Genomic DNA, 22,803 nt, shown 5'->3' with positions numbered 1-22,803 from the left:
CAGTTTTATTGTTTTTAAAAGAATGCAAAACTGATGAACACAAAAGTGAATTCATAGTACAAAAGATAAATGTCTGATGGTTGTGGCACCATAATAAATGTAAGGTCATCACTTTTACAGCTGCACATTGGTTGAGTTGCTGAGGGGACATTTTATTTACCTCTGTCACCCTACAGTCATCAAGATATGGGAATTTGTTCAATTTAGGGGAACAGTGTCATTTTGGGGTAGGAAGATGTTTTCAGGGTTTACTAAGGTGCAACACTGCTTTTGCACAAACCATGGGTTCTGTAGCTGTGAGTTGATGTTGGTCCAGTTTCAAGTTGTCTATTTCATACTGATATGGATGTGGATAGCTGAAACAAAAACAAACCCATAGTTTACTAATACTGAATTAAAAAAAAGGCTGTACATAAAACAGACTGATAACAAAGTTTTAAAGAAAATTTTCACTAAAAAGGATAGTTAACTCTGATACATTTATATCTGGTAACCTTGCTTCTTAATAAATACTGCTACTCAATCACTTAAAAGGTACAAAACAAGAAACTGGCCATGGGCTGCATGTTGATCCTGCCTCTGAGAATTGGTAAAGTGGTACTATAGACATTAAAATGTATCCAGATACCAAGTGACATAATTCTGTGGCCAACTGTACCTGATAACTAAACAAATTAATAAAGTACAAAAACATTTAAAAATGGACGAAAAGCTAGGATGTGGATGGACTTGCACACAGGTGGATTGATGGATGGACATCAAAAGCGATCACTGTGTTAAACATCCAACAATCGCCTTGAACACCATGTATGGAAATTTTAGTTTTCTTCCATTAACATATATAGGTTGGCAGCTGCATGTTAATTTCATCACATGGGTTACTAATTTTCATATCTTAGCATTACTGTTCATTTCTTGCTCCAAATGCGATTTCTAACAATAATCCAAAAAAGATACATTCAAATATGGCAGAAAATGTACACATACTTTTATCTGTAAAACATATGTCTGATAGAAAATGTACAGTTTACTTATTTGTAAAATCTGTTTTCTGTAAAAAAAAATATACTGAAAAAACTACCAAGCAAAAAGTCATAACTGTTTGTTGTTGGATCTTAAAATGGATTTTCCAAACTCATCATTTTGTGTGTGTTTGTGGAGGGGAGGGGGTCATTATTTATGCATCAGTTTTGCACTTGCTAAAAACCAATAATTTAAAATAAAATTAGGATCCCATTCAAAATCTAAGAATTCAAATACTAACTAAAATGTTAATTTTATAAAATCGATTCTGATGGAAACTAGAACTATTAGCAATGGCTGCAATGCAAAGGGACCTGCTGTCTATAAGCTACACAGGGGATTAGAAATAAGAACTTGTGTTGTGAAAACACAATGAGAAGATGGGCATTCAGGAGCGATAACTTCTCTAAATGATGATGTGGAATTCAACTCCTGCAAGGTCTCATCCATACAAGCAACATGCCATCTTAAGATAAAGATATAAGCTAATTAACAAGGACAATAACTCTGTCTGGATTTGAGTGTATGAGACACAAGTCTATAAAACATTCACGTCAAACTGCATTAGAATATGCTGAATGGTTTTGCTGATTATAAATAATATCCCATTTGAATATAAAAAGTTGATTGATAAGGGCCATAACTCTGTCCACTACTGTGCAGACAAGACAAACTTTATATTATGCATTTTAGGTCTAGGGACATAATATACACTTCTTTGGCTAATAAACAATGTTTTTACCTTATTCAGTTAGATATGTTGAATGTTCTTGAGCTATTCTGACTTCAAGCAACATCTGGTTTCCATCTGAAGACAAGATTATTCCAAACAAGGATCATAACTCTCTCTACATGTCAATTGATGAGACTAAACCCAGGCAAGACCTTTCAGACAACGTTCATTTTAAATTTTATCAGAACATGTGGAATGATTCTTGAGTTACCACCAGTTACAAGCAAAATCCACTGCAAAGACACGAGGTTAACTGTCAAGGGACATAACTCTATCCAAAATGGCAAGGACAAGACAAAACCCATAAAAGCCACAATTGGGTCTGTGATTCAATGTTCATGCTGGTTATAAGCATCATCCCACATAAATATGTGAAAGCAATTTGTAAGGGCCATAATGTGATCTAAACAATGAGTTGATGAGAAAAACCCATACAAGGCAGATCTCAGTTCATGAGTCAACCAAACTGCATCAAAAATATGTTGAATGGTTCCTGAATTAAGCTGGTTACATGGATCTGCAGTAGGGAAGATATAAAAGTCACAGAAAAGAGTCTGAACTCAAAACTGGACTTACAAATACAAAACTTTCAAAATGTATATCTATGTCTACCTACCAAATGGCATCATTTATATGTAAAGGCTGCTGGGCTTTGTTGATTACAGGAATAGACTGACACATAATGACAGACAGAAGAAGTGTTGATTACAGGAATAGACTGACACATAATGACAGACAGAAGAAGTGTTGATTACAGGAATAGACTGACACATAATGACAGACAGAAGAAGTGTTTACTATGGAGATTCTACATCTCATGGCAGGACCAAAAGAATTATTTCATGGTAATTAATCAATGAATAAACATATCAAACAGCTTTATACTATGAACAGTCTATTTAGGCAGATCACTTTTGCACCATTATGACTACAAAATTCAGTGTTTCTGCTTCTTTTATTAAAAAAGTGGTGAGAAAAAAACCTTACATAAAGTCAGCCTTACTAATGTCATCAGGGCCCACATTCTCTGGCAATCTCAAGCTCTCTGAAATGACAACAATAAAGAACCCAGGATTACCGCATTCTCACAACTAAACTGAGTGAAGCCATCAGCAGTCTTTCAAAGATTTGTTTCATATAATTAGGCCAAAATATTAACTTACTAATCATAAACAAGTTCTACAGTAGTAAATCTTCATGTTTTAATCTCAAGCTACATGATATTTTAAGAAATTTATCTGTCACCTGTGACATGTATGTTCTCAGTGAGTGGGATTTACGCTTTGAGAAAAGAAACAATAGAAATTTTGATTAAGTTAAGACAAAACTAGTGTGTGAAATACACTTGTATACTGACATCATGCATTTGTTATAAGCCCCATAATGCATCAACTAAAAGTATATGAAAAATCCATGCACTGGAGTTCAGGTCACATGTTAAAAAAATTCATGTATCAGTCACATTGTTAGAAAATAAGTACAAAAAAATGATAGTCCTTGTTTGATCTATAGCACACTCTTAACCAACATATAACTAAACAATTCACAAAAATATTCATTGTTGTCAGTAGCATATGGCTATAAAGTTATTATTTACATACTAATTAGATTGGACTTTGGTTGATTTTTATCTGAGTGAGGCAACAGACATAGACATATTACAGAGGTTACCATGGTGATGATGCTATTCATATGGAAACAAAAAAATAGCAACAAGTTTTGAATTCTTTTGAAATGGCAGTAATAATGTTCATGACAGATGACTGCAAAATATCTTATGACATTTTCAACAAAAAAAAGACTTAACTAAGCACATGTAGAACTTGTAAAACATGCAAGAATTCCAGAATATGCATACATAGTAATACATACAATTATGACTTCCTTTGATGAAGGGTGCATTATTTTTATTGAAGATTTTAGCCAGCTTGCTTTGATGACAAGTGCAGGAAATAATGAAGTTGCCAAAAAAACACAACAAGGCAGTAACATCACATATTTGTAGAATGAAGTATGGGTTGGCACTGGCAGCTTGCCAACATAAACAATCAGAAAACAAAGGATTTGTTCATGTTGAGACCTAGGGCTTCTGCTGACATAGACAGTTTTACCTCACTGTTGACATAAGCATGACAAATCTGACAGTAACAAAAGACCATAGGCGGTTTGTCAACATAAGCAATGTTGATACAAGTAAGTAGGACTATAATTTGAATTAAAAAATTAAGTCTTTTCTAGTCCTTAGCTCTTAAGAGAAAACTGACAAAAACAAATTCATAAATATTTTCAGCAAAATATTTAAAAACTTAACTCTGATGAGCATTTTCTACTGAAAGGTTTCAGTATTGTTTGAAAAAAAGATACAGAGGCTATCAAACTAAATCAAGGGAGGTAACCACTTGTTAATTCCTCTTGGGTTTATAATTAAAATCCACTCAACATATACTGACTTTCAAGGTCAAAAGGTCATAAAAGCTAAATTTAGAAAGTGCTCTATTATAAGAAACATAAACTATTCTTAGTAACTGAAAGTATATAGCATGCCACAGACTTGGATTGATGAAATCCTTCCAAGCCAAAAGGAAAAAGACCATGTGGACTGATAGTAGCTTGCAAAGGTAGTATATTCATATCAACTGTATGAAACTTGTACAAGGTGAAATTTATCCAAACTGTAATATAAGCAAATGAACAAGAATACTGCAGCAAGCAGATCATCCCACATTGTCCCTACATCAAAATCAGTCAAATATTTATGAAAATGTGTTTCCATCGCAAAAAGCTCTACTGGCCAAATAGAATTTCAAGGAATCCAAGAGAGGCCATTTCTTCTTTTCAAATGAGGAGTGTTGAAACTATCTCTGATATTTATAAGCAATAACATGATTTTCAAGATGTTCACCATGGAAACAATACTGGATAAAAGATATGCACTATTTTCATTCAAGTCCAACCTGACATTACAAGGAATCTTTTGGTGAAAACCCCATCGTGATAGGGCCATCCATTCAGGACAAAAATCAATTAGATTATCAAGATGACTATTATGGTGGCAATACTGGATGAAAGATCAGCACCCTTTTCATTAAAGACCAACTAGATACCACAAGAAATCTTTATGGGAAAACTACATAAACATCCATTCAGGAGTAGCGATAAAAAGTTTTCAAAATGGCTGTCATTTTTTATGTAATGAATGTAATTTACATTTAACCAAATCAACACTATAATAAGCCTCCTGGTGAAAACCCCATGTTGCTGTAAATTTCCATTAAGGAGGAGCAGAAATAAGATTTTGAAGTAGGTAGCCATACTGGATGTCATATTGGTACCATTTGCATTTAGTAACAACTAGACAAAACAAAAAGTCTTATAGTGAAAACCTCTTGTCAATATGACTTCCCATTCAGGAGAAGTAGAAATAAAAATTTTCAAGCTGGTTTATGTGGCAGCCATATTAGATGCAAGATCAGCACCATTTTAATTTTCATTTAGGATCAACCAAAAGTCATAAGTATTTAAATAAAAAACACGTTTTGATATACCGCATATGTTGGGACACCGTATTTGTTGGGACACCATAAATTAAATTTAAAAGTAATTTTTTGTGCACTGTATGTTCTGGGACACATCGTTTTTTTCGAGTCGTAAGTTGTGGGACACCTTTTAAATCATTCGAAAATTACATGTCGGAAATTTCAATCCAACTTAAATTTTATTTTTTAAATATAAAAATGTACTTGAGATAAAACTCTTTAATCCTCTGCAGCAGCATCTCATCAACACAACACTTCTCCTGTACACGTACGGTCTATTATTTTGGTACATAATTACTTTTTTAACTTTCTCATACCGTGAAAAATTGTTGGAGGCAACACACCACCTGAAGTGGAAACTGCAAGAACAAAAGGAAGATTTTTTTCAAATCTGCACTAGTCTTAATAATTCTCACACTTTTGATGCCCATCTTATCGTCAGTCCATCCAGGAATGCGATCAAAGTACACTAGAGTTTCATCCATGTTAATGATCATATTGTCGGCGAAATGATCTGTTTCTCTTCTGGCCATCACGAATTCATCACGTGATTTTATTTTCTCCAAATCTTCTGGATGATGCTGGGTCATCAATGTTCGCGCACGAAGCACTATATTGTGCAACTTTAAAAAGTGTTCCATTGTTTTACTTTATTGTCAAACTTTTTGTGAATACTGTTGAAAAGGAACCAAAGTTAGCTTCCATATCTCGGCCGTCTTTGTATATTCAAAGCTAAAAAAAATAAATCGGCACACTTAAAAGAATCCAGTAGTTGGCATCTGAGGTCAGCTTGCTTTGCAATAAAATAACCTTTGTATTGATATCCTTTAAAAAAATTCGGCTTCCGAGTCCAAAGTCGGCTTCCAACGTCTGCTTGCTTTGTAATAAAAATAAACTTTGTCTTTGATGTCCTGTTGGCAAGTTCAAAGAAGTTTACTGCTGGCTGCCAGTTGTTTTTATTTACCACCAGGGCTTATATGTGCTTGGCATCTTTAGTAATAATTAATACAAAGGTGCACTGATGTCTGCGGGTAAATATTAATGATATTTATGTAACCCACGCCGGCGAAAAGATTGCCATTTGCACTCAAGTGAATGTGTTTTAAAATAATGATTTTTATTTACGAGATAACTGGCATACAGTATAGTTCTCTTCTGGCCTTAACAAATTCATCACATGATTTTATTTCTCCAAATATTCTGGGTGACGCTGGGTCATCGGCATCTGTGCACAAAGCACTATATTGTGTCACTTTAAAATTTGTTCCATTGTTTCAGTTTATTTTCAAAATTCCCGTGAATACTGTTGAAAAGGAACTCAAGTATGCTTCCATATCTTGGCCGTCTTTGTACATTCAAAAAAAAAAAAACATCGGCTCACTTCACAGAATCCATAGTCAACTTCCGATGTCGGCTTGCTTTGCAATAAAATAACCTTTGTATTGATATCCTTTACAAAATAAAGTAACCGGGGTCGGCTTCTGAGATCGCCTGCTTTGTTAAAAAAATAACCTTCTGTCTTTGATGTCCTGTCGGTAGGTTCAAAGAAGGAGTTAACTGCTTGCTGCCAGTCGTGTTTATTCACCACCAGGGCTTATGTGTGCTTGTTATCGTAAGGATAATTATGTAACCCTAGCTGGTGAAAAGATTGTCACTTGAACTCAAGCGAATGTGTTTTCAAATGATGCTTTTTTTCTGCGAGATATTGTCATACAGTAGACCTGGACATAATTCAATCTTGATTATTTTGCACCCAACACCGTGTCATGCGTGAATGGCGTCTTCAAGATTTCAGTTGACTATTTCCTTCTTGTATGCGATTTTGTTGGCTCCAGTTTTCAGTCGGATAACATGTTCAAACCTTTGAGCACAACCACACACAATTGTTTCTCAGTGTTCATGTCAATGAACAACATGGTGTGTGGTATCGGACATAAATGATACACGTTACAGTATGGAAGCCTACGCTATTTATACGGATTTCGTGGAAATGTTTTATTCTTTAATGCTCATGTTGAAAACAGGAATAAATGATAACAACACAAGGTTAGTTTCTTTCTTTTTATTATCAATTAAGCGTTTTATTTATCTATTTTATTGCGACGTGCAGTTGCGGGGGGGAGCACAAATGCAATACCAATTTATTTCATTTCATAAGTCTTGGGACATATGACCAAAGTGAAAAAAATATTTCACCATAAGTTCTGGGACAGGAAAAAAAAATAATTAATTTATCATGTCCCAACATATGCGGTAAATACGGTAACCATCTGTCCCGGTAGAGTAACAATAAGATTTTCAAGACGCCTGCAATGATTGTCTGAGCAGACCATTTTCATTTTGGATCAACTTCATCCTGCGATGAATATGTGTGTGAACTTTTATGGCAATCCTGTAAGCACCATAAAAGGATGAACAATAACAAACTTGTGCTGACAGATGACAGGTAACATGCCATTCCATAGATTCAGCTAGTCGATAAAGGATGGGGATAATAGAAATGAACATACCTACAAATTAGTATGTATTCCTTTATACAAAACACTATTCTCACCTTGCAAAGGCTGTAATGCATGTGGCTTGTACTTGATAATGGGTACAAATGGTTGGTTACTGTTGTTTACTTTATCTTTGAATTTCAGCTGTGGTCGTTGCGTATACCTGGCTGCCAGAAGACGGTAACTGGAACTACTAGTCCCCTGACTTCCTGGACTCTGAAACACCAGGTTAAATTTACAATCGAATCTTAGCGTTAACAAAATTTACAACAATTCCTCACAACTTAAATTCAGTTCTCTTTACAATATTAGTGTTGTCACTGAATGGACTTCAAAATGAAATAAAACACCAGTCCTAAATTTCATCACATTCTTTCCGAGTATAAAATTCACTTTTACTCAAAATCCAGTTTTTAAATATCAAAGTCCCATGTAAGCAAAATCAGTAGAAGTTAAAATTTCATGCAAGTATAAAATTTTATGATACTTAAAGTTTCTCATTCTTGACGGTTTAATGAACTTCTCTGACACAGACTAGACAGTTTTATGAATTTCTCTTTCATGGTCTTTACAGTTTTATGAATTTCTCTGTCACAGTCTAGACAGTTTTATGAATTTCTCTTTCATCGTCTTTACAGTTTTATGAATTTCTCTGTCACAGACTAGACAGTTTTATGAATTTCTCTTTCATCGTCCTTACACTTTTATGAATTTCTCTGTCATAGTCTAGACAGTTTTATGAATTTCTCCTTCATCGTCCTTACAGTTTTATGAATTTCTCTGTCACAGTCTAGACAATTTTAGGAAATGACGACTATGAGTAGGTGTTGCTTCCATACAGTAAACTGAGGTGACAAAGATGTATACAAATATATCTGACAGGTTTTGAAACATCCATAAATGTGTGTCACATTGTCTACCTGCAAAACTTTGATATTAAATAATCACTGCTTTGTGCACAATAAAACAAGATTCCTTTTGTTTATAAAGCAGACATTTGTTTCATTTTTTTTAAAAAATCATCACACTCAGTTAAACTGAATTTGGTAAAACTGTTTTATTAGTGAAATAATAATGCTGTGATTTCAATGCAAGCAAGTGAAACTTCTGCTCATCCTTGAGCACATCTTGAGTGCCAATTCATGAATTTTAAATACGCTACAAACTTTGAACTCACACCTCCATAACAATCCATATCTATCAAACAAAGCATGGAATTCACCAGGTACTCCTTTTGCTTGATTGGCTCGCTATCTTACCAAAATCTGTGAATGACCTGGATAATTTAAGGTAATTTAATTGTTACTTACATAATCATATTTATAACAGTGTTTGACTGGTCAATTGAAATGAGTTGACCTGTCACATAACTGTGACCACTAGCTCTTACACATGTAGGATTTCCATGCCTTTTAATTTCTATTTTATTCCCTTTATTTGATTTGAATCAAAAGAGTAATTAATGTGATAATACAAAGCAGGTTTGTTTTTAACTGGAGTGTAACAATGCAACAAATACATCTGCAAACTGGATATCAAAACAATCAGCTGTTAATTAGGTTCTCACAGAAACACCTGTGGACCCAGCTGTGATGGCAGGTTGACATTCTTCATGTCTGAATACAAGAAGACATGTCTTTATGACATCTAAACCGAATTAAAATGTGTCTAAAACACAACTTTCATTGCTATTTATTTTTTAAAGTGTTGCCACAGGTATGCAATAGTCACAATATCACTAAGCAAAATTTTATCAATGATTGTTATTTACAGTGTACTGAGAATTTAATATTTTTAAAAAGAAAATGTAACAAAATATGGGACTTCATAATATAAGTTGAGAATTTCATGATGTTGTTTCAAACTTCCGAACACTAGCCAACGTTATCGATTATAAATTGAGCAATATATCAGGGTCTCCTTATTCAATTTGTATCACAATTTTCTTCATGTTCAACAAATAAGGGTTTTGGCATTGTATACTTTAAAAAATGGGATCCACACCTGCCCCAGCATTATAAGTAGATTCATGAGTTATCCGGGCACAAGTTATCAAGGGAGAGCAGTGTATGGTAGGTATCCCTCTCTAGATTTAGGGACCAATGACTATACACAAAAACATTAATTTTATTTAAAAATTTAACCAATATCTTCAAATGACCTCAACTTTCCATCAAAGTAAGGGTTGGGGTGCAAAGACTTGAAAAGGCCATGCCTAATTATCCTACTAATACTCTGTAAGGGTTTGAAACATGTGGTCAAACAAAAGAACAAAAAAAATTAACAATTTTCAAATGAGTCTAACAATGTCTGGAAGAAAACAGGGAGAGGGAGGGGGTGTGGAGCTGAAAGTTTAATGCATATTGATTATATGGTTCATGTATAATAGCAATTTCTCAAAGTGTCTGGTTGACAGGCACAACCGAATGTGATGTAATTTTATATTATTACACACAAAATGAGACATGCCTTAGTAATTAGGTGTTCTTATCTTAGGTGCCCGTTTGAGAAGCTAGGGACTCAGAATGGCAGATATGGAAGTACAAATGTTTTGTGACATCACGTGAAAACAACGGATATATACACACACACACACATGTATGTATGTATAGAGAGAGAGAGAGAGAGAGAGAGTTGTCTTGCCTAGATGATATACTGTGTGTTGCTGTAAAAATACATATATATATTCGCAACTGGTGGAGGTGGGGTTAAGAAAGTAAACTTAGCACAATACATACCACTCTTTCAAGTAACTGATCATTTGAATCAATCAGGATGTCGAGTTTCTCCTCAAAGTCCACACCCTGTTTGGAATGGGCAATGTTCCCCTTGACGTTTTGATGCTTCATCAAACTTTGCATTCTAAAGAATAAGATATCATAATACTAAAATAAGGTCAAACATGATTTTATTGAAACAGCTGGAGTGGATTTTATAAACTAGAAGTTGTTGTTGTTGTTGTAGGGTTTAACGCCAATTATAAACTAGAAGTCATTTTATGCCAGTAAATATAAAACAAAGAGGCTCAAGTGTGTCTGATATTTTGCCACTCTGAACATATTAAAACTGCAGTTAAAGTCAGTCATCTTCTCTCTCTCTCTCTCTCTCATATATATATATATATATATATATATATATATATATATATATTAGGGCTGTGCCAAATAGTGGTTTTAACTATACGGCCAAATATGAATAACTATTCAGTTGAATATGAATACAAATAGTGAATGAATGTTCCCAAAAAATAATTTAATTTTTTCAGCAGGCATTTTTTTCATAAGCGTATGAACTTACAAGTGCATGCGAGATTACTGCATACAAATAAAACACTTCTGTTAAAAAAAGATAAAATTTGAATACCATCGTGCCAATATACAATAAACAAACAAACAAAAACCCAACTGATTACCCTTTTCCAACTGAGTGGAGTGTCTATCTAGACTTTCAAATGAAACCTGATGGAGGAAGAACCAAGGAAAACCGCAGTAAACACCACTGACAAATGAGAAGGTACGGGCAAGCTTTCTCATATTACCCACATCAGCTGAGCCCAAGACTTGAATCCATGCAGACGAAGGTGTGATGTGATGATTTGTGAGCACCAATAACCAGTGTAAATGGAAAATGTGTTGGCAGAAACTAAATGAGAACACTTTATAAATAAAAAAAGAAGCTAATTCTGAACAATTGCAGAAATAGAGAGTTAAAGATTTCAAAACTGTTTTATACTGATGACATGTACTGGTTTTATCTCCATAAAAGAAAGCATGGTAAGCTTAAATGTAGTTAGTAAAATGAATGAATACATTTTTTATTATTGGGTCTTAAAGAAAATCAAAATTACTGTTACAATTTATTTTCAAAGGTGCAAGTTTACAACCTAAGAAAATGAAACTTTTCCTATATCACCAGCAAAATGAACCATTATATACCATTATATACCCTACAAAAAAAGAAATAGTCAACTTTGCACTATGGTACAAAGGTACATTACAAATGAACAAAATGTTGGTAAGATCCAAAGCAAATATGGCAAGACAACATAACTGACAGAAAGGCAGAGGTCAAATACATTCACTATGTGATTACCTCAGTCTGGAAAAAGATAACTGCGCATTTCCCTTTTGGTTGGGTATATTTGCACAAGTGTCATATAACACAGTTGAGGGAAAGAGTCTACTCTTTTGGCTTTTTTTGTGATTTAAAGTGGAGAGCATATAGACCCTAGTATGATGGTACATGATGTGACATCTGGTTCGAGTCCATGCTGGTCACAGTCCATGTTTATCAAGTCAAAATAATGTCAGAGTTTATTCTATTACAGATCTGCCAACCCTGACGAGTCCGTCTTGGTAAGGCAGGTGATTGTTTTCCGTAAGATTGACCATTTTTCAGTAAGGTGTAACAAAATATCAATAACTGCTATTGTAAAGCTGGAAAATGTAATTAAAAGTTTGATGTATCAACGATAAACATTATGTTCAACTGAAAAGTTTGTAAAGTACACATACTTTATTTACCACTGGTACAGTTGCACAAACTCTAGTTCCAAGAGCTATGCAGCTCAATGGCTTGTTGCTATTTCTCAACTTTACATAATTTTTGGAAATTCTTTTCCATTTCACATGAAGGCAATCACATTTACTGCCACGAGATATACTCAAATTGGCATGTCCAATAAGCGTAATTGTGTCCTTTCCAACTTTTATTCACAAGAATCTAAATAATCCTTTTTATTCTTCTGTGTTGATTATTAACACTTTTCTAGAAGCTTATTTTCCCTTTCGTATTAATGCATCACTTTCTGGATGCCATTTTAAAAATATTCTACAATCAACAGCTTGATCATGCAGATGCTTCGCATGAACAAATAGGTGTGGTTTCAAGCGTCTGGGGTGCTGCTGTAAAGTTAGTCTGGTTCCCTGACTAATTTCACTATATCTAAGATGAAACCCGGTTTGAAATAGAACACAGATGAACCAATTATCCGGATTTTTCGGCAACAGTCATTTTTCCATAGTTTTTGCTAGTATGATGTAAATTCATATTTTAAGGATAATTTTCATAAGACTTGCATCAAAACTGTAAGAATTGGCAGGTCTGTCATTATGTTGTTCCCACTTAGCAACATAATGCAGGTCAGCAAAATAAAGTTAGAATTTTTATTCTATACATTAAATGACTTTACATGCCAATTTATAGGAATATAATCAAACTTGTTTCATGTGATACATTTTGTAGTTTTGTACATGATCACCTTTTCTGACATATATGTTTTGGAGAGCCTTGAAAGAGAAACATCTTTAGATTTAGAAAATGCACATTTTATAATCTAAAATGTTCTTTAATTCCATTCAGTAATGGTCATATGTGAACCTTGAAAAAATTAATTTCATCCTGGAAATTTATCTTTAGAAAAGCATATTTCATCACATCTTTGACACCTGTCACTTATATGCCAATGCAGTGACCAAATGAATTAAAACCCCCAAAACAACCCAAACAAAAACATATCATGTTTTAGTCATTTACTAGCATATATGAATGTGTCAGGCATGTGTTATTACTTTTTGTAAGAGTGCGAATCATCCTATGATTTTCATGAGAAATACTATAAAATTCCATCAATGCCTAATTATTGGCAAAATAAATTAGTTTATATTAAATGTATTAAAGTAAAACTCAAGATAAAAAGTGGCATAACCTGCATACCTTTACAAATTTTCTTCATACAGGTTTTCCAGAGAGGGACATTATTCAATAAAGCTGACAATAGTGTGCCAGATATACATGATAGTTTTGAGTTCTTTAAGCTTCTGAAGAAAGTTTATAAACTAAAGACTTTCTTGTTCTGGTAATGGATTCTTTTCCAAACAAAGAAGAATTTTTAAATATCACACATCTGATGAACAAAAACCATCACAAAACTTAAAGAAGATGCTACAGCTGCTGCAGCTACTGTATAATGCATCATTTGCTAGCACAAGGTTGACAAAAATTAAAACAGGTAAAAGGAAGCTAGCTCTGCAGACTAAAACTTTACCTTTATTAAACTGCCATCTCTTCATCACCATGGTTTAAAGGATGGTGAAAAGAAAGCACTCTAAATTAAATGGCAACATTTCATATCAACTGAGATCTGAAGCTACTCCAGTCATTACTATTTACATCTTATTTTCCTCCTCTTTGATCGTCATTTCCCCAGCAAGTTTTAGCATCCTTTCAATAATCTCCCAAAGGCAAGTCATCTTGGGGAACTCATTGTCCACAAGGTTCACCAAGTAGTAGTTGTCATGTATGTTCTGGATTATGTCCCTTGACTCTGAGCCCTCTGGATACAGCTTTCCCCAACCCTCAATCCACAGGGCAAATGCCTCATCCTGTCAGTTAAGTAAAGAATAAGAGTACTTAATATAAATATAAAAAGGTATTTGTACCTCTGATCATCACTTAGAATATTTTTCTACTGAGTCTGACACTGTTCTTTTCTAAAGTGGACGTAGAAATTAACTCAAAATGAAAAGAAAATAAATCCCATTTTTAATCTATAATTAAAAAAGATCTTTAGATCATCACTGGACACTTACAGAAATTTTTAAGGGAAAATCCAAGCTAAGGTATGTACTCAATCAAAAGATATCATTTTATTTGTCACAAAAGTTAGGCGAAATCATTCTTAAATTCCTTAAGTTCTCAGACACACAAGGTTTGCCATTTCTTAGCACCGTCAGGTTAACTGAACATAACCAGACTGTACTGCATGTCTGCATGAGAGAAAACGTGTATTCTAGTCTGCAAATACCAGTTTTAAAAAAATATCAGAAATGTTGTTCTATAAATAACAAACATAAAAAGAATGAAGAATTGATAGCCACAAATTTCATCTAATTCATTGTACCTATACCCATTAAAAAATTTAATCTATCATGCTTATGAAAGACATAACAAGACAGCAACACATTCCGTCCTTGACCAGTCTGTTGAGATTGAACACAGGCCTACTCACACAAAAAAAATATACCAGTATTAGTATTTGAGTATTATTCAATTATAAATTAACTGATCTATTTCAAAATATCTTTTTTTTAAACTGCTGCCAACATTTATAAAATTCCGATTAAGAAAAGTGGTTCTCACACGGAGTTTGTATAAATATGTGAGAAGTAGAAACGATTTACAAATATACTTATGCATACATACTTTTTTAAATAAATATACATCTTAATACATTCAGCCTGCATAAATGTAATAAATACACAACTATATAAGCAATGTGAGGAATGTAGAATTGAATAAAAATATGTACATCTCAACATGTACATCTCAACAATTACAACCAATGTGATGTGCCAGTTTGATATTACTAGAAGAGAAAGGAAATTAGTTTAGTTCTCATAGTACCAGTATAAAAACAACAGGGCATATCCTGTTATAATTAAACATCAGCTTTTATCTTGCTTACCTGGATGAACTTTTAAATTTTGTTACAGGAACTTGGAATTTAATGAGGACTAAGACATCAATAACATGTATGAAGGTCAGTTTTCCTTTCTGAAGTTTCAAATTACAAATGTCTGGTACGGATACAACAAATCTTTTAGTACATCTAAAGGTATTGACATTAACATGACCTCTGTAAGTTGCAGAGAGATCTTTATCTGAGGAGGAGTTCAACCTCTAATCACCCCTCTTTTGAATGCAGAATGATATTTTATAGACTTGTCCATTAATAATCAACTCTTTAAATCATTTCTACAAAAAATGAAGGATCAAGTTCAAACCCTCCCAATGAATGACCCCTCTTCTGAAGATAGTACGACATTTGGTGTGCTCTATCATACTTCTTGAATAAATCTGTGAGTTAATAAACTTCAACCCTACCTCCGTCAATGCCCTTACTTTGAAATAAGAAAGCCGTTTTAACATCATCCATTTTCAGTATGGATCAGGCTTATTCAGTGCTTGAGAGAAATATATTAAAAACTTTTACCTTCCAGGATTTGAAAGCAATTGGATCAACCACTGTGGGTTGTATTATCTCCTTCCCTGGGAAGACTCCCCAGGTGACAGCAATTGGTTCATTCTGATCACAGTTTGTGTAGTCAGCCTCACCCTACACAAAAAAAAAAAAATGCTAATAAATACATAAAATTGGCAAAGCTGTGGGACTGAGCACAAATGACTTTTCAGTTTAATATTGGATCATGTTGTTATTTACATGAAAATTAAGCACGTTACTAAACCAAGTTTATGTAATATTGGCCAATGAATCAACTATCCATAATACTAACCAACTATCTTTACCATCAATCTACAATAATAATAATAATGAGGACTTTGTATAGCACCTAATCTTTAGAAGCTCTAAGTGCTTTACAACCTTAGACAACACCTATAAGATAAAAAACATATAATGATAATATATGATTACAAAAACAAACACCATGAAATTAGAAAACATAAAAAAACATGCTGAGAATTTTTAAGGAAGGAAACATTAGGTCTTTAAGTTTGTTCTTGCAGTCAAAATAAGCGAGTTTTGAGAGCCCTCTTAAATGTGATCACTGTCTTTGTGTCTAAGTTCAGTGGGCAATTCATTCCACGTTGCTGGGCCCTAGTATGCAAAAGAACACTCTGTCCATATGACTTTGTTTTCATACTTGGAATAATGAGTATACGATTGTCAGAAGAGGAGCATAAGTATCTTGCTGGTGTGTACACATGGATGAGGTCAGATAGGTATGTTGGACTAGAGTCCGACAGTGAAACATAGCACAGAGAACAAATTTTGTGTCTGTTTCTGGATCGAATGGAGAGCCAGTGTAGGGTACAGAGCTGCAGGGAGGTCTGCTCTGATCGTGGTACTCTAAGTATGATCCGAGCAGCTGTGTTTTGAACTTTTTGAAGTTTCTGGAGCAGATATTGAGATGAACCAGACAGAATTGAATTACAATAGTCCAGTCTTGAAAGTACTCATGAACACACAAGTGTTTTAGTGGCATCAACTGAAAGATATTTGCAAATTGAGCTGATGCGTCTCAGCTCAAGATATGCAGCCTTGCATATGTTCGTGACATGTTGGTGCAATGTGATAGTACTGTCCAGAGTAACAGTTAAGTTTCATACTGATTGTGTGAATTTAATGTTGGTGTTGCTGATATTTATTGTTTCAGGTAAAGGAGACACTGGATGATGATCTACGACACTTGAGAGCAACTGAGTGTACAGAATGAAGAGAACAGGTCCAAGAACAGACCCCTGTGGAACACCACAACATAGATCAACTGGGCTGGAGTGTATTCCATTTGCAGATACAATTTGTGTCCTGTTGACCAAGTAGGACTTGAACCAGAGTAACGCTGTATCATGAATGCCAAATACATGCTGGAGACAGTGAAGTAATATATCATGGTCTATTGTGTCAAATGCTGCAGACAAATCAAGGAGGGTGAGAACTGTAATCTTTCTGCTATCCAACGCAGAGAGAATGTCATTAACTACTTTTAGAAGAGTAGTTTCAGTACTGTGGCAAGGGCGATATGCAGATTGTACATTGCTAAAAAGACTGTTTGAATTCAGATGAGATACAAGCTGGGATAGAACAACCTTTTCTAAGATTTTTACATGAATGGGAGATTAGAAACTGGGCAGTAGTTCTTTAAATTGTTATGGTCTAGTGTTGGTTTCTTCAGCAGCAAAAACACAAGCAATACTTAGCATTAATCTAAAATACTAACAAACTATAATACAGTACTAATGATATATTTATTATACTAACAAACTATAATACAGTACTAATGATTTATCTATAATATTAACAAACTATAATACAGTACTAATGATTTATCTATAATACTAACAAACTATAATACAGTACTAATGATTTATCTATAATACTAACAAACTATAATACAGTACTAATGATTTATCTATAATACTAACAAACTATAATACAGTACTAATGATTTATCTATAATACTAACAAACTATAATACAGTACTAATGATTTATCTATAATACTAACAAACTATAATACAGTACTAATGATTTATCTATAATACTAACAAACTATAATACAGTACTAATGATTTATCTATAATACTAACAAACTATAATACAGTACTAATGATTTATCTATAATACTAACAAACTATAATACAGTACTAATGATTTATCTATAATACTAACAAACTATAATACAGTACTAATGATTTATCTATAATACTAACAAACTATAATACAGTACTAATGATTTATCTATAATACTAACAAACTATAATACAGTACTAATGATTTATCTATAATATTAACAAACTATAATACAGTACTAATGATTTATCTATAATACTAACAAACTATAATACAGTACTAATGATTTATCTATAATACTAACAAACTATAATACAGTACTAATGATTTATCTATAATACTAACAAACTATAATACAGTACTAATGATTTATCTATAATACTAACAAACTATAATACAGTACTAATGATTTATCTATAATATTAACAAACTATAATACAGTACTAATGATTTATCTATAATACTAACAAACTATAATACAGTACTAATGATTTATCTATAATACTAACAAACTATAATACAGTACTAATGATTTATCTATAATACTAACAAACTATAATACAGTACTAATGATTTATCTATAATACTAACAAACTATAATACAGTACTAATGATTTATCTATAATATTAACAAACTATAATACAGTACTAATGATTTATCTATAATACTAACAAACTATAATACAGTACTAATGATTTATCTATAATACTAACAAACTATAATACAGTACTAATGATTTATCTATTAATACTAACAAACTATAATACAGTACTAATGATTTATCTATAATACTAACAAACTATAATACAGTACTAATGATTTATCTATAATACTAACAAACTATAATACAGTACTAATGATTTATCTATAATATTAACAAACTATCTGTACAATTAATTATCTATAATATGTAAATGTTAAAAATACAATGAAACTGAGACATTGACAATGCATGCAACATTTCCATACATAACAGGATTGCTTTTTTCTTTGGGATACAAATATAAAATGCAGACATGGTGACAACATGAAGCTCAATATGCAATATAAAGTTTGCTGTTAAAAGTAAACACTGATAATCAAGTGGATTAAAGGGTGGGGCAAAACAGGTCAGCTATGAAGCCAGTGGTTGTCGTATTTATTTTTTACCTACAATATTTGACACGATACTCCACACAGTGTGCTTTAATAAGAATGGGGAGGGGGGGGGCAGGTAAATTTTGTGATGCTGAAGCACATCATAATAAACACACTCCAGGGGCATCATGAATGTTCCAATCACATGTATGGCCAAATGAGAATAGTTATCTCCCTTTGTCTCTGTTCAATGTTGCAATCGCTCCACTTCAGAGGTTACTATCTCTTCCAATTTCATCATAAGTATATCTTAGTTTCATTTTTAAGATCAATATAACCTGAAGCTGAACCCATAAAATCAAAAGGCAGTTAGACATCAGTGGAAAGGACCAAGAAAATCAATTCAAAACAGAATTTAGCAGCTCCTTCCCTGCCACATGGCATGCTGGGATTGAGAAATGTGCACTCTGTCAGGGACATTTTTATGGCAAGCTTTGACTCAAAAGATCAGGTTGTGCTTATTAAGACATGTGCAGGTACAAGATTATATACCAAGACCAAAAACAAGAAGACAACTCTTCATTTTCATACACCTGATGGTAATCATAATTTTAATTTCATACTAAATCTGACATCTTAGCAATGTACACAACTCAAAGCTTCAACCTCTTTCACCATTAAGTAAATTTTGTGCCACCATGCCCAACTGCCTAAAAAGGTGGGGAAAAAGTAGTGGAAAATAAGGATATATTTTAAAGAAAGACGAGATGAAATTTATGTCAATTATTGGGAAAAAAATAAGACCTGGATATGACTTACCTTCATTACTGTTGTAGCTGTTTTGGGTTTAACATCATTTTCAGCACAAGATATTGTTATATAAGATTGCTAGTATAACTGATTGGAGAAAGAACCCAGAAAACTCCTGGTAAGAACCATCTACCCATGGAAAGATATTGGCAAGTTTCTCACATATCCACATTGGCAGAGTCTCAGACTCTAACCTACATGGACATAGGTAAGACAGTACTGATTGGTAAAGGTGAGTGCTTTAGAACACTCTGTCACCTGGGGCCACACTTACCTTTGTAAACTTAAAGAAAAGCATACGCTTATATATTACACATATGCCTCCACTTCATTAAACACCCCGCTCCACTCCAGACAGACCATATCTGAATATGCTTCAATATGGCTATTCATATCATGTCTAATCAAGTTGCAACATAAAATTGACAAAAAGGGAGGGGGATTGGAAGGGCCATTTTCAGGAATAAGTAGGGACAAGTAGAAAGTCTGACAAAAATAGAAAAAAAAAGAAAATTGAGAAAAAAATAGGGCTGCTGGAATGACTATATAGAGTTACTTTACATAAAGGTTTATTAGTGAAGACCAACTGCAAAATGCACAACCCTGATTTTCCCTCATATAATGCAGAGGCAGATCCAAGTCTATGCAGTTTGTTAGGAATAATCACATAACCTGATCTGCTGGATCATTATGCATTGGCAGATCAGAGTCTATTTGCTTGCAGTTGGACTGGACTAAAAGGGAGAATATACTGTAAATGCCAGTATTTCTAAAAGCTGATTTCTACAAAATGATATGGTCAATACCAGTTTTTATTTCAAACCAAACAATTTGTCACTAAAGCAAAAATGCTACAACTGATCAAAGAGGAGTATGCAATGCTTTACATACTTTGTCTAATGGCAGATGTCCAAAATTAACTAATGTTAGGTTATTATTTTATGTTTATGGTAAAAGACATACATGTACCAACAGTCAATTAAAATTCAAACATGACTGATAGTTTGTGTACATTTCTGAGATGTCTAATGACAGTTGTCCAAACTTAACTATTATGGTGTTATTATTTTATGTTTATGGTATATGATTTGTTTATTAAAATTCTAATATCACTGATAGCTGGTGGACCTGACATTATGTCGTATATCCAGAAGAGTAAAAACAATGTGACTTACATTATGGTTGATGATATGGTAGTTCACCAGTGGATACTCTGGGAGCAACTTCTTCAAGGCTTGCACATTCTCCTTATTGGTGAAGAATTCCAAGTAAGCCTGAAATCAGGAAACAGCAATGGAACAAGAGGTACTACCACTGTCAAAATCTCTAAATATCAAACACTGTTTCCCCCAACTTTCATATGGCCTTGGTCACAAATATAATCAATCACTCCAACAACAACTAAAGATCCCACGACGAGAAAAAATGTAAATGAATTACTGATAACACTCGTTTATAAGTTGAGTCAAACTATACACAGATCTGTCAATGAAAAATGTGTTGGCAGATCTGTCAATGAATAATGTGCAGGTGGATCTGTCAATAAATAATGTGCTGGCAGATCTGTCAATGGATGATGTGCTGGCAGATCTATCAATGAATGATGTGCTGGCAGATCTGTCAATGAATGATGTGCTGGCAGATCTGTCAATGAATAATGTGCAGGTGGATCTGTCAATAAATAATGTGCTGGCAGATCTGTCAATGAATGATGTGCTGGCAGATCTGCTGATGAATAATGTGCACGTGGATCCATCAATGAATAATGTGCTGGCAGATCTGCTGATGAATGATGTGCAGGTGGATCCATCAATGAATAATGTGCTGGCAGATCTGTCAATGAACAATATCCTGGCAGATTTGCTGATGAATAATGTGCAGGTGGATCCATCAATGAATAATGTGCTGGCAGATCTGTCAATGAATGATGTGCTGGTGGATCCATCAATGAATAATGTGCTGGCAGATCTGTCAATGAATGATGTGCTGGCAGATCTGTCAATGAATGATGTGCTGGCGGATCCATCAATGAATAATGTGCTGACAGATCTGTCAATGAATAATGTGTTGGCAGATTTGGCTCTATGAAGTTTGTCAGGAGTACTCAGTAGAACAAAAAACACAGACCCTGATCTGCCACTGCATTATGTGATGGTTGATTAGGATTTATATTCTTAGCAATCTCACCTGACTTATCTGCAAGTATATATGGATTAACTTGAACAAATTCAAAAATCATCCTTTTTGAGACACATTTGGTTTTCTCGCAAGTGTGCGCTGACAATTTGACATCAACTCCTACCTTTTGGAATATGTATCCACCTGGATATCCCCATCCCACTTTTAGATCATTGGATGGTGCAGCACTGATGTTTGGCTGAGAGTTGATTGTCAGAACTCCCCGACTATTGATGGAATGCAAGTTTGTAGCAATAATCTGAGTTTCAGGTGACAGCTCCTCATCATCCCAGGGAATTTTTGTCACCTGAAAAGAAGAGGGATTTCAAATACAGTTTATATTGCTCAAATGTTGGAAAACCAATATTTGTCCATACAAATCATTATAAAATGTTGTCATTGGGATCAAAATTTCCAACACAGTCCAAAGAAGTCTGGAAAGTTGCACAGCATCATAGCTGACACCAGTGGAATAATCTGAGGCAGGTGGAAGGTAGTATAATAATGTGCCTTTTCCATAATTATAAATACCTGAAAATCATTTAAAAAATGCCCATTTGTAACATTTCACAGTTAACAATTACTAACCAATATAATTAATCTTTTGCAAAAAATAATGTGCTGATATTCAATTTCTGATCCTGGATAAACCTCCTAGATCCAATAAAACATCTTGGACTTGGATCCTCAAAAAACCTCCTAGATCCCAGAAAAACCTCCTAGATCCAAAATAACTCCTCACTAATCTGAATATGCATTAAAAATATGTTCTGTCGAATGCTGTCTCACCGAGAACAATAAGATGAAGTAGCTTTGTGTTAGTGCATACAAACTGGAGGTACATAGCACTATAAT

General features: G+C 33.7%; 1 protein-coding gene across 3 annotated transcripts in view; it reads right to left on the bottom strand.

The window, feature by feature from the left end:
- Positions 1 to 22,803, bottom strand: part of LOC149781977 (uncharacterized) — a 93,963-nt gene that overhangs the window by 52,670 nt on the left and 18,490 nt on the right. For all 3 annotated transcript variants that reach the window (XM_089936161.1, XM_089936162.1, XM_089936160.1), the window contains 8 exons: positions 22,073 to 22,255; positions 20,946 to 21,044; positions 15,784 to 15,906; positions 13,962 to 14,173; positions 10,529 to 10,652; positions 7,847 to 8,006; positions 2,744 to 2,801; positions 281 to 356 (listed from right to left, as the gene is read on the bottom strand). In XM_089936161.1, the coding sequence (XP_089792287.1) occupies positions 281 to 356; positions 2,744 to 2,801; positions 7,847 to 8,006; positions 10,529 to 10,652; positions 13,962 to 14,173; positions 15,784 to 15,906; positions 20,946 to 21,044; positions 22,073 to 22,255 (1,035 nt within the window). The remainder of the gene's footprint in view (positions 1 to 280; positions 357 to 2,743; positions 2,802 to 7,846; positions 8,007 to 10,528; positions 10,653 to 13,961; positions 14,174 to 15,783; positions 15,907 to 20,945; positions 21,045 to 22,072; positions 22,256 to 22,803) is intronic.

The sequence above is a fragment of the Sinohyriopsis cumingii genome, chromosome 15 (genome assembly GCF_028554795.1).
Source record: "Sinohyriopsis cumingii isolate HCF-2022 chromosome 15, ASM2855479v2, whole genome shotgun sequence".
Classification (NCBI taxonomy): domain Eukaryota; kingdom Metazoa; phylum Mollusca; class Bivalvia; order Unionida; family Unionidae; genus Sinohyriopsis; species Sinohyriopsis cumingii.
Note: the sequence above shows the minus strand (reverse complement) of the source record. Positions and strands in the feature narration are given on the sequence as shown.